Genomic DNA, 15,245 nt, shown 5'->3' with positions numbered 1-15,245 from the left:
CTCTTTTTCACTCTGCTAAAATAATAATGATTTTTTTGTCTTTTATCTTATCTTGTCCAATTTTAGAACCCCCTACAATTGAACTGGACTTCCGTGATAAAGTGGTTGTGCGAGTTGGTGAAAGCTTTGCACTCCAAGGCCGTTACACTGGAAAACCAGCCCCATCTGTCACCTGGTCAAGGGATGACAAAGACCTGAAAGCAGACAATCACATAAAGTTTAAAAATACTCTTACCACAATGTGCCTGGGTATTGTGAAAGCTCAACGTGGACACAGTGGCAAATATTGTGTGACAGTTGAAAACTGTACTGGTGCTCGCAAAGGCATCTGTAATGTCATAGTTGCAGGTAAGTGTCATCAAATTAGGAAAATGTTTACTGAGTAATAAAATATGCGAAATAAAAGTACATATATTGTTCTGATAAATATCATACAACACATCTTACCTGTGAATATTCTCTGCATTTTTTTAGATCGACCATTGCCTCCAGAAGGCCCAGTTGTCTTTGATGAAGTTCACAGAGATTACATGGTCATTTCTTGGAAGCCCCCTCTTGATGATGGTGGATCTGAAATTTCTAACTACATCATTGAGAAGAGAGACGTAAACAGGGACATGTGGACAACTGTAACATCTGCCACCACAAAAACCCACTGCAAAGTGCCTAAGCTTGTAGAGGGCCGTGAATACGTTTTAAGAATAAGTGCTGAGAACATGTATGGCATAAGTGACCCACTGGAATCAGAAGAGATGAAAGCTAAAGATTTATTCAGTAAGTAAAAAACAATTAAACATTAAAGCTGTAAAGTATTTTGTTCCTAATATCCTTCACATAATTACAGGAGTACCTGAGGCACCCGAGCAGCCCACTGTAAAGGAGGTTTATAATGATTCAGCACTGGTTATTTGGAACCGTCCTCGGGATGGTGGAAAGCCCATCACAAATTATATTTTGGAAAGGAAGGAGCCCTCAGCAAAGAGATGGTCTCGTGCAACGAGAGATCTAATCTACCCTGCTACACAGTATAGGGTACAAGAACTTGTTGAAGGCTGTGAATATGAATTCCGTGTAACAGCAGAAAATGAAATTGGCACTGGAGATCCTAGTGTTCCAAGTAAACCTATTCTTGCTAAGGATCCCATTGGTAAGTCTTAAAGTTTCGATGATTTAATTTTGTAAATACAAATCAGGAATTAATTATTTTTATTGTTCTTTATTAATTTATTCAATTCAATTCTTTACTAGTCCTGCCAAGCCCACCTGTTTTGCCTGAAGCTGTTGACAAGACTAAAGATTCTGTGAGTTTGTCATGGCGAGTTCCCCGTCATGATGGTAAAGGCAAAATTTTTGGTTACTTGATCGAGTATCAGAAGCCAGGTGCAATCGAATGGATCCGGGCAAATGAAACTCCTGAATCATGCCCAGACACCAAGTTTGTTGTTACAAATCTACCAGAAGGTGGAGAGTTTCAGTTCAGAATTATGGCAGTAAATGCAGCTGGAAAATCTGAGCCTGCATATGTCAAGGAACCAGTAAAAGTTCATGACAGACTTGGTAATTTCTTCTTTATTTAATTTTTTACATATTAATATACATAATATGAATACTGAAGGGTAGCTGTTTTATAACTATAAATAAAAGCAATTACCTATGAATGTAATTGGAACCAGTTATATTTAAATTTCATAGTTACATCATCATTCATTTTTCTAACTTTCTAATCTGAATTTTTATGCAGAGGAGCCAGAGTTGTTGTTACATGCCAATATGGCACGTGACCACCTTGCCATGGTTGGGACAGATATTACACTCAGTGCTACAATTAAAGGCATGCCAATTCCCACTGTCTCTTGGAAAAAGAATGATGGTGAAGTTCCTGCCCATTGCCTTATTGAGGTCACAGCAACCGGAAGCAAACTTCACATTAAGAAGTGTACCCGTGCTGACAGTGGCAATTATACCATCACTATTCAGAACGCAGCTGGATCGAAATCTGCTACATGCTCTGTTCTTGCTCTTGGTATTTTTAAAAATTATACTTATGCACTATACACTCTGTGTGTACTGTAAATTTAAACAATTGTGGCACCATGATGACTGTTTCTCTTTTTGATCTAGATAAACCTGGACCTCCAAGGAATCTTGCCATCTCTGAAATCACAAGTGAATCAGCTTACCTGACATGGCAAAAGCCAGAAGATGATGGCGGGGCTGTGATTTCCCACTATGTTGTGCAAAAGAAAGATGTAGCAGCTGAGAACTGGGTTCCAGTATGTGCTGCATCTAAGAAACTTAGCCTCATGGCTCAGTATCTGATGGAGGGAATTCAGTATCTCTTCAGAGTTGCAGCTGAGAATCAATTTGGCCGGAGTGCATTTGTTGAAACTAACAAACCTATCAAGGCAGTTGATCCTCTATGTAAGTATTCATTCTTTAGTATTTAACATGTATTTATTTATTTATTTTTTTTATATTTAAATATTTAAATTAATTTGCATTTTTAATTTGCATATAAAGATCCCCCTGGTCCACCTAAGAATCTGCATCATGTGGATGCAGACAAAACTGAAGTGTGGCTTCAGTGGGAGTGGCCTGATCGCACAGGTGGAAGTGAGATCACTGGATTTATTGTTGAGCATCAAGAAGAAGGTGCCACTGACTGGGTTACCTTCAAGACTGTCAGTAATCCTCAGTGCCATGTTACTGGTCTCGTGGAGGGCAAAACCTACAGATTCCGAGTAAAATCACAAAATGCTATTGGCATTAGTCGTCCAGACACCAGTGTGCCAATAACGTGTCAGGAGAAAACCTGTAAGACAATATGTTATTATATCATCTTATTTTTAAATAAAAAAAAATGTAATTGACAACATATAATTACATTTTATGATGCTATAATACATCAACTATTTTATTTTTCAGTGGCTCCAACTATTGAAGTGGATGTGAAGCTTATTGAAGGCCTTGTTGTTAAGGCAGGCAGTACAATACTCCTCCCAGCAGTCATGTTAGGAATCCCAACTCCAACAGCCAAGTGGCAAAGTGAAGGAAATGAGCTTAAAACTGAAGGCAAATTTAAGATTGTTACTGAAGGAAATTCAACAACATTGGCTATTAGTGAATGTGCCAGAACTGACAGCGGAGAGTATAGTCTTACTGTATCAAACCCTGCTGGAAGCAAGTCTGTTGCTCTTCATGTCACAGTCCTTGATGTTCCATCTGCTCCAGTTGGCCCTGTAAATATCCTTGAAGTTACTCCTGATCATATGATAATCCAGTGGCGTGCACCAAAAGATGATGGTGGTTCACCATTGATGAGCTATGTTGTAGAGAAGAAGGATGTCAAAAAGCCTTGGGAACCATGGTCAGTAGTAAGTTCTGGAGGTACCAGCACAAAGGCTAAAATTCCTCGTTTGGAAAAGGGGCGTGAATATATTGTGCGTGTACGTGCTGAGAACAAAATTGGCATTGGTGCTGGACTTGAAAGTCCCCCTACTATTGCCAAGCAAATGTTTGATCCACCAGGTCCTCCTGGCCAACCAACATGTTCTGATATTACAGAAAATGCTGTAACAGTATCATGGGCCGAACCAGAAACAGATGGTGGAAGTCCTGTAAGTGGCTATATAGTTGAACGCAGGGAGATGACCGGAAAATGGATTCGTGTAAATAAAACACCAGTGTTGGATATAAGATACAGGGTTTGTGGTCTGTTTGAGGGCAACAGCTATGAATTCAGAATATTTGCTGAAAATGTTGCTGGTGTAAGTGAGCCTTCATATCCATCAGACCCAATGAAAGCAAAACGTCCAATTACTCCTCCGGGGCCTCCCAGTAACATTAAGCTGAAGGACTGGAGCAAGTCATATGCAGATTTGGTATGGACCAAACCTTCCCGAGATGGTGGCAGCCCTATCCTAGGCTATGTTGTTGAATGCCAGAAATCAGGTTCTGCACAGTGGGATAAAATAAACAAGGATCTAATTAAGTTCTGTGCATTTAGAGTACCTGGTCTTAGTGAAGGCATAGAATACAGATTCCGTATTAAAGCTTCAAACAAAGTTGGAGATGGTGAGCCAAGAGAACTCACTGAAACTGTGCTTGCCAAGGACATTCTTGTTCCTCCTGAGGTGACGGTTGATGTTGCTTGTCGTGACCTCTTAACAGTAAGAGCAGGCCAGATCATCAACCTTGTGACCCGTGTCAAGGGCAGACCTGATCCTGAAATCACTTGGACTAAAGATGCAAGAGTTTTAGGCAGAGATAAACGCACTGAAATGAACAATAACTTCCCTCTTGTTGAGCTGGTAATTCAGGAAGCTGTTAGAGCTGATTATGGAAAATATGCAATTCAGGCAAAGAACAGCAGTGGTCAAGCACAAGCTACAATTATAGTCAATGTGCTTGATATTCCTGGAGCCTGTCAGAATTTGAAGGTTGCTTATGTGACTAAAGATTCATGTATGGTATCCTGGGAAAATCCTGAAGATAATGGTGGCACTGAAATTACTAATTACATAATTGAGTGCAGACAACCAAGTCAAAGAGGGTGGACAGTTGTAACGTCTGACTGCACCAAACGACTTGTCAAAGCTCCACTTGTTCAGAATTGTGAATATTTCTTCCGTGTGAGTGCAGAGAATAAAATTGGAGCTGGTCCACCAACAGAATCCAAAACACCAGTCCTTGCCGTTGACCCAGTTGAGAAACCTGGTGAACCAGAGAACTTCCAAATCACTGAAATTGGCAAAACATTTGTCTTCCTTAAATGGAAGAAACCAGACTATGATGGTGGTAGTCGTAACCTTGCTTACCATATTGAAAAGAAGCCTAAAGAAGCAGATGAGTGGGAAAGATTACACAAGGGTGCTATCAAAGAAACCTATTTCATGGCTGACAGATGTATTGAGAACCAAATTTATCAATTTAGAGTTCAAACTAAGAATGAGGGTGGAGAGAGTAACTGGGTGACAACAGCTGAAGTTCTTGTAAAGGAGGAACTTGTTCAGCCAGAGCTTAAAGTCAAAATGGTTGGTACTCTTGTTGTTAAAGCAGGAGATGCAGTTGCAATTGAGGCAGAGCTTATAGGAAAACCTCAGCCTGATGTTAAATGGTCTAAAGAAAGTGACACTAGAGATATCACCAAAAGCCCAAGAGTGCAGGTTGAAACTGGCACCAACTTCACAAAATTACTACTCTCAAATTCAAGACGTGGGGATACTGGAAAATACATAATCACTGCAACAAATGCTGCTGGAACCTGTTCTGCTGAGGCCAAGGTGAATGTTCTTGATAGACCAGGCCCTATTAGAGACTTGAAAGTTTCAGATATTTCCATTGACAGGTGCAAGCTTGCATGGGAGATACCAGAAGATGATGGTGGTTGTGAGATTTACAACTACATTATTGAAAAATGTGAAACAAAGAGAGGAGTATGGTCAATTCATTCAGCTGCTATAATTACCAACTCAGCTAAAGTTACGCGACTTATTGAAGGCAATGAATACATATTCCGTGTGAGAGCTGAAAACAAGATGGGTGCTGGCCCTGCTGTTGAATCCGAGTCTGTTGTTGCAAGGACCCAGTTTAGTAGACCAGGTGCTCCTGATGCTCCAGAAGTGACAAAAATTACAAAAGACACAATGGTTGTAATGTGGTGCTCCCCTGATAACGATGGAGGGAAACCTATCACTGGTTATATTCTTGAGAAAAAAGAAGAACATGCCATTCGGTGGGCTCCTGTTGTTAAATCTCCAATTGCAGGGACACAAATGACAGTTACAAGTTTACTACCAAATCATGAATACCAGTTCCGTGTCAAGGCTGAAAATGAAATTGGAGTTGGTGATGCAAGCAAGCCATCCAGATCATTCACTGCAAGAGATCCAGTTGGTATGTCCAGTCAGTCAAATATTTGGTCAAATATTTGGTCAGTCCCATTTTTATTGTTCTTCTTTTTGCAGAGCCTCCTGGTCCTGTTAGTAACTTAAAGGTTACTGACAGCTCAAAGACATCAATTACTCTTGCATGGACAAAGCCTACATATGATGGAGGTGCTCCTCTTATTGGATATGTTGTTGAGATCAGAGTCAAGGGTACAGGAAAGAAGGGGGATGAGGGTTGGAAAAGATGCAACGTTGCTGCGCAGTTGATTGGAACAGAATTCACAGTCTCTAGCCTGGACGAGAAGCTTGAATATGAATTCCGTGTGTCAGCACAAAATCAGGTTGGCTTGAGTCAGCCAACTAATCTTGAGGGAGCTGTCACACCAAGAGAAGTCTTGGGTGAGTTTACTTGACTTTTCTTTACATTTTTTACTCAACATTAATTTCTAATTCAGTTGGGGAGGATTAATGGTTAGGGAGTTGGAATTGTAATGGAAAGGTTTCAGGTTCGATTCCTGGTCCCGGCGGGAATTGAAGATGGGGGGAGTGCATGAAACCACACTCTCTTCATCTTTTATACCCAGCTGAGGTGTTCTTTAGCAAGGCTAATTGCTCAAGAGGTACTGAAATTGCTCCCTGGGTGCTGGAAGCAATAGCTGCCCACTTCTCTGTGTATGCTCGCTGTGTGTGTGTGTTCCTAATTCACTGTCTTGATGCCTTTCCCCATTTCAGAGGCCCCTGAGATTGATTTGGATGCAGACTTGAAGAAAGGACTTACTGTTAGGGCAGGATGCCCAATAAGATTAGTTGCAACAATCAGAGGCAGACCCGCTCCGAAAGTCTTATGGAGGAGAATGGGAAAAGATAATGTTGTTCAGAAGGGCCATGTCGATCTCATTGACACCATGACATTCCTTGTTATCTCTGAAAGTACTCGTGATGATTCAGGCAAATATTCATTGAACGTATCCAGTACAGCTGGAGAGAAAGCTGTGTTTGTGAATGTCAAAGTACTTGGTAAGTAAAAAAAATGCATTATGTATTACTCTGATAACAAAAATCACAACCAAAACATTTGAATTAATTTTAAATAAGATATCGGAAAAATTAAACATAGCAATACATAAACTATCCAATTATTCATTAATCATACATTTCATTTTTTTCTTTTTCAAAATTAGATACACCTGGACCTGTTGATGGTCTTGAAGTTGCTGACATGACAATGTCGTCTTGTAACCTCACATGGTCTCCACCTGAAACTGATGGTGGCAGTAACGTAACTCATTACATTGTAGAGAAACGAGAAATTGATCGCAAGACATGGGCAACTGTGAAAGCTAATGTTGAAAACACCACATTTAAAATGAGCAATCTCGTCCCAGGAACAGAGTATTACTTTCGTGTAATAGCTGTAAACGAGTATGGTCCTGGTGTCCCAAGAGTTACACCAAAATCCTATCTGGCCTCTGATCCAGTCAGTAAGTGCAATTCTTAGCCCTATAAATTTTCAGTGCTTTGAAATTCTTTTTAAAAGGGTATTAACATGTCAATTGTTTTTCTTTTATTAAGGTAAGCCTGATCCACCACAAAAAGTTGATGTTCTGGAGATTTCTAAGAACAGTGCCACTGTTGGATGGGTAAAACCACTGCGTGATGGAGGAGCTAAAATTGATGGCTACGTTATTGACTATCTTGAACTCCCAATGCCTAAACCTCCCAAACAACCAGTGGAGGTTGAAGGTGAGGCTGAACCTGGTGTAGAGCCTGTGGTTCAACCACCACCTGAACCTGTGGCTGCAGAAGAGGAGAAAGAGGAGAAAAAAGAGGAATGGACACCATATACAGTTGTAAAAGGTTTGAGCATCTCCATTGCTGGACTAAAGGAGGGAAGAAAATACCGCTTCAGAGTGGCAGCAAGAAACTCCATGGGATCCAGTCTTCCTACAGAGACCAGAGAAGCTTATGAGATAAAGGAGCAGATGTGTAAGTTACAGAATATATATATATATATATATATATATATATATATATATATATATATATGACACACACACGCACATATATATATATATATAGTTGAAGTCAGAATTATTAGCCCTCCTGAATTATTAGCCTCTCTGTTTATTTATATATATATATTTATTTATATATATATATATATATATATATATATATATATATATATATATATATAATCTTCAGAACATATTTTGAATAAGACTTTAACTAAAAACTATTTCATTTTGTGTTTTCTTTTCAGTTGAACCCAAAATTATTATGACAGAGCTTGTCACTGCAAAAGCGGGGGCAAAACTGAGGGTTGAGGCTCTTGTATCTGGAAAGCCAGCACCAGCGTGCCAGTGGAAACGAGGAGAAAATAATGTTGTCTCATCAAGTCGTCTTGCTGTGCACAAATCTCAGAACATGTGTGTGCTCATCATTAAGGATGTTTCAAGACAAGACAGTGGTGAATATAGCCTTGTTGCTGAGAATTCCACTGGAAAAATTGAGCAGACTTTGAAAATCATCATCAGAGGTTAGAGCCTATCATTTTCATCATCACCACCCAACAAAAATGGGCTACGTTATCTTGTAGTTAATTGTTTGTAACATTCTTTTCTATCAGATATTCCTGGACCACCTGAGCCACCATTTGAGATCAGTGACATTGACTCTGATGCCTGTACCCTATCTTGGAACAAACCTACTGAGGATGGGGGTAGCAATATCACTAATTATGTGGTTGAGAAATGCGATGTCAGCAGAGGTGACTGGGTTACTGCTCTTTCCAGCTGTGGCAAAGCTGGCTGCAGAATAGGAAAACTTATTCCTGGAAAGGAATATATCTTCCGTGTCCGTGCTGAGAACAGATTTGGAATTTCAGACCCGCTTGCATCTGAAAGAATGGTTGCCAAGTTCCCCTTCGGTGAGTTGAAATTTTTGCATGTGCAGTAGCTGTCAACTTGCAACTGATGAAAAATAATTATGCAGCCTATTTGTCAGTGTTTAACAAATTAATTTTCTTTAAGATGTTCCTGGTGAGCCTTTGAACTGCCGCATCAATAAAGTGAACAAGGACTGCATGTTTGTGGCTTGGGATAAGCCAGAGTCTGATGGTGGCAGTCCAGTTACTGGATACTACATTGAACGCAAAGAGAGAAACAGTCTCCTCTGGGTTAAGGCTAATGATTCTGTTGTCCGCACAACTGAATATCCTTGTGCTGGCCTAATTGAGGGTCTTGAATACACTTTCAGAGTATCAGCTATAAATCGAGCTGGACAGGGCAAACCAAGCAAGAAAACTGAGTTCATCACAGCAAGAACACCTGTTGGTATGTCCATGTAACATACTGTACATTGTCATCTATAAATATTTGCACATTAGATGTTTATATTCATTGTTTTTCTTTCGTTTTTTTTATTTATTTCTAGATGCTCCTGGAAAACCAGAGGTGCTGGATGTGACTAAGAATGCAGTTTCACTGGTTTGGACCAAACCAAAAAATGATGGTGGTAGCAAGATTATTGGTTACTATGTTGAGGCAATGAGACTTCCAGGAGACACTTGGGTGCGTTGCAACACAAGTAGTCAAAATGTGCCTCGTGAGGAGTACATTGCAACTGGGTTAGAAGAGGGTGCTAATTACCAGTTTAGGGTAATTGCCAAGACAGCTGTTAACATTAGCAGACCCTCTGAAATCACTGACCCCATTCTGGTGTCTGCAGAAAATGGTAAATTTTTTTTTATGTTTTATAATATCATTTAAATGTTTTCTGAATGTAATTTGCCTAACTGTGTTCGTCATGTTTGCTTGTCTGTAGTTCCTCCAAGAATTGAGCTTTCAATACAGATGAAGAAGATGTTGCCAGTGAAAGCTGGGTCAGATGTTTGCCTAGAAGCTGAAGTTTTTGGTAAACCAATGCCTAAGGTTACTTGGAGCAAAAACGGAGAAACGTTGAAAGCTGACAAAGAATTCAAGATGTCTCAAAAGAGACATCTCTTTTCTCTCAGCCTTGATGCAGTTACTAAACTTCATGCTGGAAATTATGGAATTCATGCTGCAAATGCAAGTGGTAATACAACTGCAGAAATACAGCTTAAAATATTAGGTGAGTTTCAGTGTATTTGTATTGTTTTGCCAAATTACTAAACAGCAGATATAACGACATATTTATTGGCATAACTATAATCACACTTTACACTAACACAGATATACCTGGCCCGCCTGCCTCTATCAAGCTTGATGAGATACTTTCAGATCAGGTCAAGCTGAGCTGGGAGGCTCCACTTGCTGATGGTGGCTCTCCAATCACAAATTATGTTGTTGATAAACGTGAAACAAGTAGGGCTAACTGGGCCCAAGTTTCTGCTAAAATCAGTCGGGATACAACAGGATGTTCAGTAGAGAGACTGATTGAGGGGCATGAGTACCAGTTCCGTGTTCGTGCTGAAAACCACTATGGTACTGGTGATGCCATCATATCAGACCCAGTTGTTGCAAGAAATCCCTTCAGTAAGGCCTTTCTATTCTTCAATTTTTATTATAGTAAAATATAGAAAAATGTCTTTGTTGTAATCTACTTGTCATTTATAGCTGTTCCTGGAGCATGTGACCCACCTGTCCTCACAAATATCACAAAGGAACGTATGACTGTAAGCTGGAAGGAACCATCTGATGATGGAAATTCACCTATTCTTGGATATTTAGTTGAGAAACGTGAAACCAAGGAAGTGAACTGGACAAAACTAAACAGAAAACCCTTGCTGGAGAGAACACTTGAGGTTGGAGGTCTTTCCGAAGGAGCTCAGTATGAGTTCAGAGTGATTGCTGTTAATAAAGCTGGCCTTGGCAAACCCAGTGATCCATCCAATGCTGCCTCAGCTCTTGATCCTTTATGTAAGCATCAGAAGTACAATATGTTTTTTATCTCCTAATATGTGAGAGAATTTATAAATAACTCTTAATATTTTTACAGATCCTCCAGGCCCACCAATATCTCCCAAGGTAATAGATACCACCAACAGCACCATAAAACTAACTTGGACTAAGCCTGCAAATGATGGTGGAAGTGAAATTCTGGGATACCTTGTTGAATGCAAGAGAACTAACACAACAGACTGGATAAGATGCAATGTACCGAAGAACCTTCAGGATACAAATTATGTTGTGACTGGACTCTTGGAGAACTCAGAGTACCAACTTCGTGTTAGTGCTGTAAATAAAATTGGATTCAGCCAGCCTTGTGAAGTTCCTGAAAAACACATTGCCAAGGATGTTTTTGGTACAAATATATTTCTAATTTTAAAATAATCAATGGTATATTTTGTAAATACTTATGTATTTTATTTGTTCAAATACTATTGATGAATTCCTAAAATAAAGAAGTAATATTTTCCTATGTTGTTCCAGTTACTCCTGAGGCTGAGCTTGATGCGGAGCTGAAGGATACTTTGGTGCTTACAGCTGGCAGCAAAATGAAACTTCATGCCAAAATTAAGGGTCGACCAATCCCCAGGGTGACCTGGGCCAAGATGAACACAAACATTAAGGACAGACAAGGGATCATAATCAAGACGACTGACACAGATACCCTAGTTTGTGTTGAGAAAGTAAACAGATACGATGCAGGGAAATACATTCTGAATCTTGACAGTGTAAGCGGAATGAAGATGTACACTGTCATTGTCAAGGTCCTTGGTAAGTTGTGAAATTAACCAGATTTAAAATGTATGTACAATTTCACATTAACTAAAGTATATTGTGACTCCTAAATACAAACAGATACCCCTGGACCTCCACTGAATTTGATGATAAAAGAAACATCGAAGGACAGTGCCTCCATCCTATGGGATGAACCTCTAATTGATGGTGGAAGTGAAATCACAGGTTACATTGTTGACAAAAGAGATGCAGAAAGAAAAGCATGGTCAAATGTTACAACTTCCTGTACAAAGACATCTTTCAAGATCGAAGATTTAGAGCCTGGCAGATCATATTGCTTCAGGGTTTTGGCTCAAAATCAGTATGGTATTGGTGAGCCATGTGAAACAGTGGATGCTGTCAGAGCTTCTGGTAAGTGAAGATAAATAGTCTTTATTTAGTCCTTATTTGCAGAAAAAAATGTCACTGTGTATTTTTAGAAAAGTAAATTTTCTATTTAATAAACTAAATATATATCTTTCAGAACAACCTGGACCAGTTATGGACTTTAAGACCTTACTGGTAACCAAGGACTCTTGTACACTTTCATGGAAAAAACCCATCAGTGATGGAGGAAGCCGAATCATTGCATACGTGCTTGAGGTCCTTAATGGCGAAGACAAATGGAAGGAGCTTCTTCGTTCAAAAAACATGCAATATAGTGCAAAGGATCTTGTAGAAGGAAGGGAGTACAAGTACAGAGTATTTGCAACAAACGATTCTGGTGATGGCCCTGTGAAAGAACTCTCTGTAATGGCAAAAGATATCAATGGTGAGATTTCTAATTTAGTTTGGACATAGAAAAGAAATTCTCTAGAGATACATCGAGTGTATTGTGCTTTAAACTGCCCTCCTTAAAGATAATTTTTCTATTTTATTTTAGTTCTTCCAAGCTGTGACTTACGGGATTTGCCTAACTTGAATTACATTGCAAAAGAAGGAAGCAATGTTCGTCTAAAGATTCCTATTATTGGAAAGCCCACCCCTGTTGTATCATGGAAGAAGGGAGAAGATGAAAATCTCACAGACACAGGAAGAGTGTGTGTAGAATCAACTGCTGTAAACACAACTCTCTTGATCCGTGACTGCCAAAGAACAGATGCCTCAAAATACACCATCACTCTTCGCAATTCTGCTGGAACAAAAGAGTCCACAATTTTTGTCAGAGTTGTTGGTAAACCAGGAATTCCAAATGCACCAATAAAGTTCAAGGAGGTGACTGCAGATGGTGCAACATTAAAATGGAGTGCTCCTAAAGATGATGGTGGATCAGAAGTCACCAACTATATTCTTGAGAAACGTGACTCCATTACTAACATGTGGGTTACTGTGTCTTCATCTGTGGACACAAACAGTTTCAGAGTGACTGGTCTACATGAGGGAACAGAATACATATTTAGAGTTAGTGCAGAAAACAAATATGGAATTGGTGAAGGCCTCAAATCAGAACCTATGGTTGCCAAGCATCCTTTCAGTGAGTGAAATTTAAATTTGTTATCAGTTGTCAAAGTATGTACTAAAAATGTACTAAAAATAATATCATGTGTAAAAAAAAAAATCTCACTTTTTTTATGATTATTTCACCAGATGTACCAGATTCACCTCCTCCCCCACAAGTCATGAGTATGCGCCATGATTCAGCAACTCTTACATGGTTTGATCCAAGAAAAACTGGAGGCTCACCAATCACAGGTACTGACATAATAAAAATAAGACATTAGCTAAGCTACAAGTAAAACAAATAAAATAGGATATTTCAACATTTTTCTTTTGCTTACAGGCTACCATGTTGAATTCAAGGAAAGAAACAGCATGTTATGGAAAAGAGCGAACTCAGCGCCTTTGAAGATGAGAGATTTCAAAGTAACAGGCTTAACAGAGGGTCTAGAATATGAATTCAGGGTTATGGCTATTAATCTGGCTGGTGTTGGTAGACCTAGCCTTCCCACTGAGCCAATGGTTGCTTTGGATGCTATTGGTAAGAACAGCTTCAAAGTCCTGAGTATTAATATACACTTTTTTTGTTGGAGTTTGATTTTTAATCATTTGCTTGAACACAATATGTTACAGATGCACCTGGCAAACCCGATGTGATTTGCATCACTAGAAGTACTGTAACACTTCAATGGACTGAACCTCAATATGATGGTGGACACAGGCTTACAGGCTATATTGTTGAAAGACGTGATCTTCCAGCCAAGGTCTGGGTGAAGGCTAACACAGTAAATGTTATAGACTGTGCATATACTGTAGCAGACTTGCAAGAAGGATGCAAGTATGAATTTAGAATCAGAGCAAAGAATGCAGCTGGAGCCATAAGTCAACCCTCTGAACAAACTGATACTCTTTTGTGCACAGATGAATATGGTAAGACTTTATTACTCCTCCAATCCCATCCATCTTGAGAAAATTATGTTGCATGTGATCTTACCCATAATTATTGTGCTAATTACTTTTTTTACTGACTATATTGCAGCGGCGCCAACCATTATAATTGATCCAACAGTCAAGGAAGGGCTTACTGTTAAATCTGGAGATACAATTGTGATTACTGCAACAAGCATTCTGGGCAAACCACAACCAACCTCAGTGTGGTCAAAGGGTGGAAAGTATTTCAAGCCATCGGATGTGTGTCAGATAGAAACTACACCTTCTTCTTCTACACTTTTTATCAAGTATGCTAGTAGGAAGGACTCAGGAGAGTACACAATCACAGCAAGCAACCCATTTGGTGTGAAAGAGGAAAATGTGAAAGTTACAATTTTAGATGTTCCTGGTCCGCCAGGGCCAGTTGAAGCAAGTGGAATTTCATCTGAAAAGGTCACATTGACATGGACAGCTCCTCATGAAGATGGAGGATCTCCAATTAAATACTACACACTGGAGAAGAGAGAAACAAGCCGCCTGCTTTGGACCATTCTTGCAGAAAATGTTATTGACTGCCACTTTGTTGCCAATAAGCTAATCCAAGGAAATGAGTACATCTTCCGGGTTTCTGCTGTCAACAATTCTGGAGCTGGTGATGCCTCTCACTCTGGGCCAGTGAAAATGGTGGATGGCTTTGGTAGGTTTATAATTCTAATAATATAAATAGTAATTATTATTTTAAAGAGATGTGTATGCTTTTGGAAAGCTGGATATGTGCATGCAATACGATTTAAAAGATATTTTACTTCTTTCAGGTCCTCCAGGCCCACCAGCTAAACCAGAAGTTGAAAATGTTGCAGGAAATTCTGTTACAATTGCTTGGAAAAGACCAGCTGATGATGGGGGAAGTGATATAACGGGCTATATGGTTGAAAAGAAAGAAAAGAAGGGAATGAGATGGACACGAGCATCAAAGAAAACAATTGCTGACCTTCACTTTGAAGTGAAAGGGCTCAAAGAGGGAGTTGAATATGAATTTAAAGTAGCTGCTGAGAATAAGGCTGGATTTGGTGAGCCAAGTGAACCTTCAATTCCTGTGATGACAAAGCTTGTTGCAGGTAAGTAAAAGATTAGCATTTACACACCAGGGAAGCAAATTCATTGAAGACATTGAATGTTGCTTACAATAATATTTTGGGACTGCTTTGATTTCTATTTTTATGTGTATTTTGTTGTATTTACATTGTGCTATATTTTCTGTTGTGCTTAATTGTATTTTTGAGAA

General features: G+C 39.4%; 1 protein-coding gene across 1 annotated transcript in view; it reads left to right on the top strand.

The window, feature by feature from the left end:
* The window catches only part of ttn.1 (titin, tandem duplicate 1), a 141,288-nt gene that overhangs the window by 82,924 nt on the left and 43,119 nt on the right, over positions 1-15,245 (top strand). Inside the window, exons 147-175 of the mRNA XM_056465823.1 lie at positions 67-348; positions 475-774; positions 845-1,147; positions 1,249-1,557; positions 1,742-2,023; positions 2,122-2,421; positions 2,521-2,814; positions 2,926-5,895; positions 5,967-6,287; positions 6,621-6,905; positions 7,070-7,369; positions 7,461-7,874; positions 8,152-8,427; positions 8,518-8,817; positions 8,921-9,223; positions 9,324-9,623; positions 9,714-10,001; positions 10,103-10,405; positions 10,487-10,789; positions 10,869-11,174; positions 11,303-11,590; positions 11,675-11,965; positions 12,078-12,365; positions 12,477-13,067; positions 13,181-13,285; positions 13,374-13,571; positions 13,664-13,960; positions 14,070-14,657; positions 14,776-15,078. Of these exons, the coding sequence (XP_056321798.1) occupies positions 67-348; positions 475-774; positions 845-1,147; positions 1,249-1,557; positions 1,742-2,023; positions 2,122-2,421; positions 2,521-2,814; positions 2,926-5,895; positions 5,967-6,287; positions 6,621-6,905; positions 7,070-7,369; positions 7,461-7,874; positions 8,152-8,427; positions 8,518-8,817; positions 8,921-9,223; positions 9,324-9,623; positions 9,714-10,001; positions 10,103-10,405; positions 10,487-10,789; positions 10,869-11,174; positions 11,303-11,590; positions 11,675-11,965; positions 12,078-12,365; positions 12,477-13,067; positions 13,181-13,285; positions 13,374-13,571; positions 13,664-13,960; positions 14,070-14,657; positions 14,776-15,078 (11,688 nt within the window). The remainder of the gene's footprint in view (positions 1-66; positions 349-474; positions 775-844; positions 1,148-1,248; positions 1,558-1,741; positions 2,024-2,121; positions 2,422-2,520; positions 2,815-2,925; positions 5,896-5,966; positions 6,288-6,620; positions 6,906-7,069; positions 7,370-7,460; positions 7,875-8,151; positions 8,428-8,517; positions 8,818-8,920; positions 9,224-9,323; positions 9,624-9,713; positions 10,002-10,102; positions 10,406-10,486; positions 10,790-10,868; positions 11,175-11,302; positions 11,591-11,674; positions 11,966-12,077; positions 12,366-12,476; positions 13,068-13,180; positions 13,286-13,373; positions 13,572-13,663; positions 13,961-14,069; positions 14,658-14,775; positions 15,079-15,245) is intronic.

The sequence above is a fragment of the Danio aesculapii genome, chromosome 9 (assembly GCF_903798145.1).
Source record: "Danio aesculapii chromosome 9, fDanAes4.1, whole genome shotgun sequence".
Lineage (NCBI taxonomy): Eukaryota > Metazoa > Chordata > Actinopteri > Cypriniformes > Danionidae > Danio > Danio aesculapii.
This window is presented reverse-complemented; position numbering and strand designations above follow the sequence as displayed.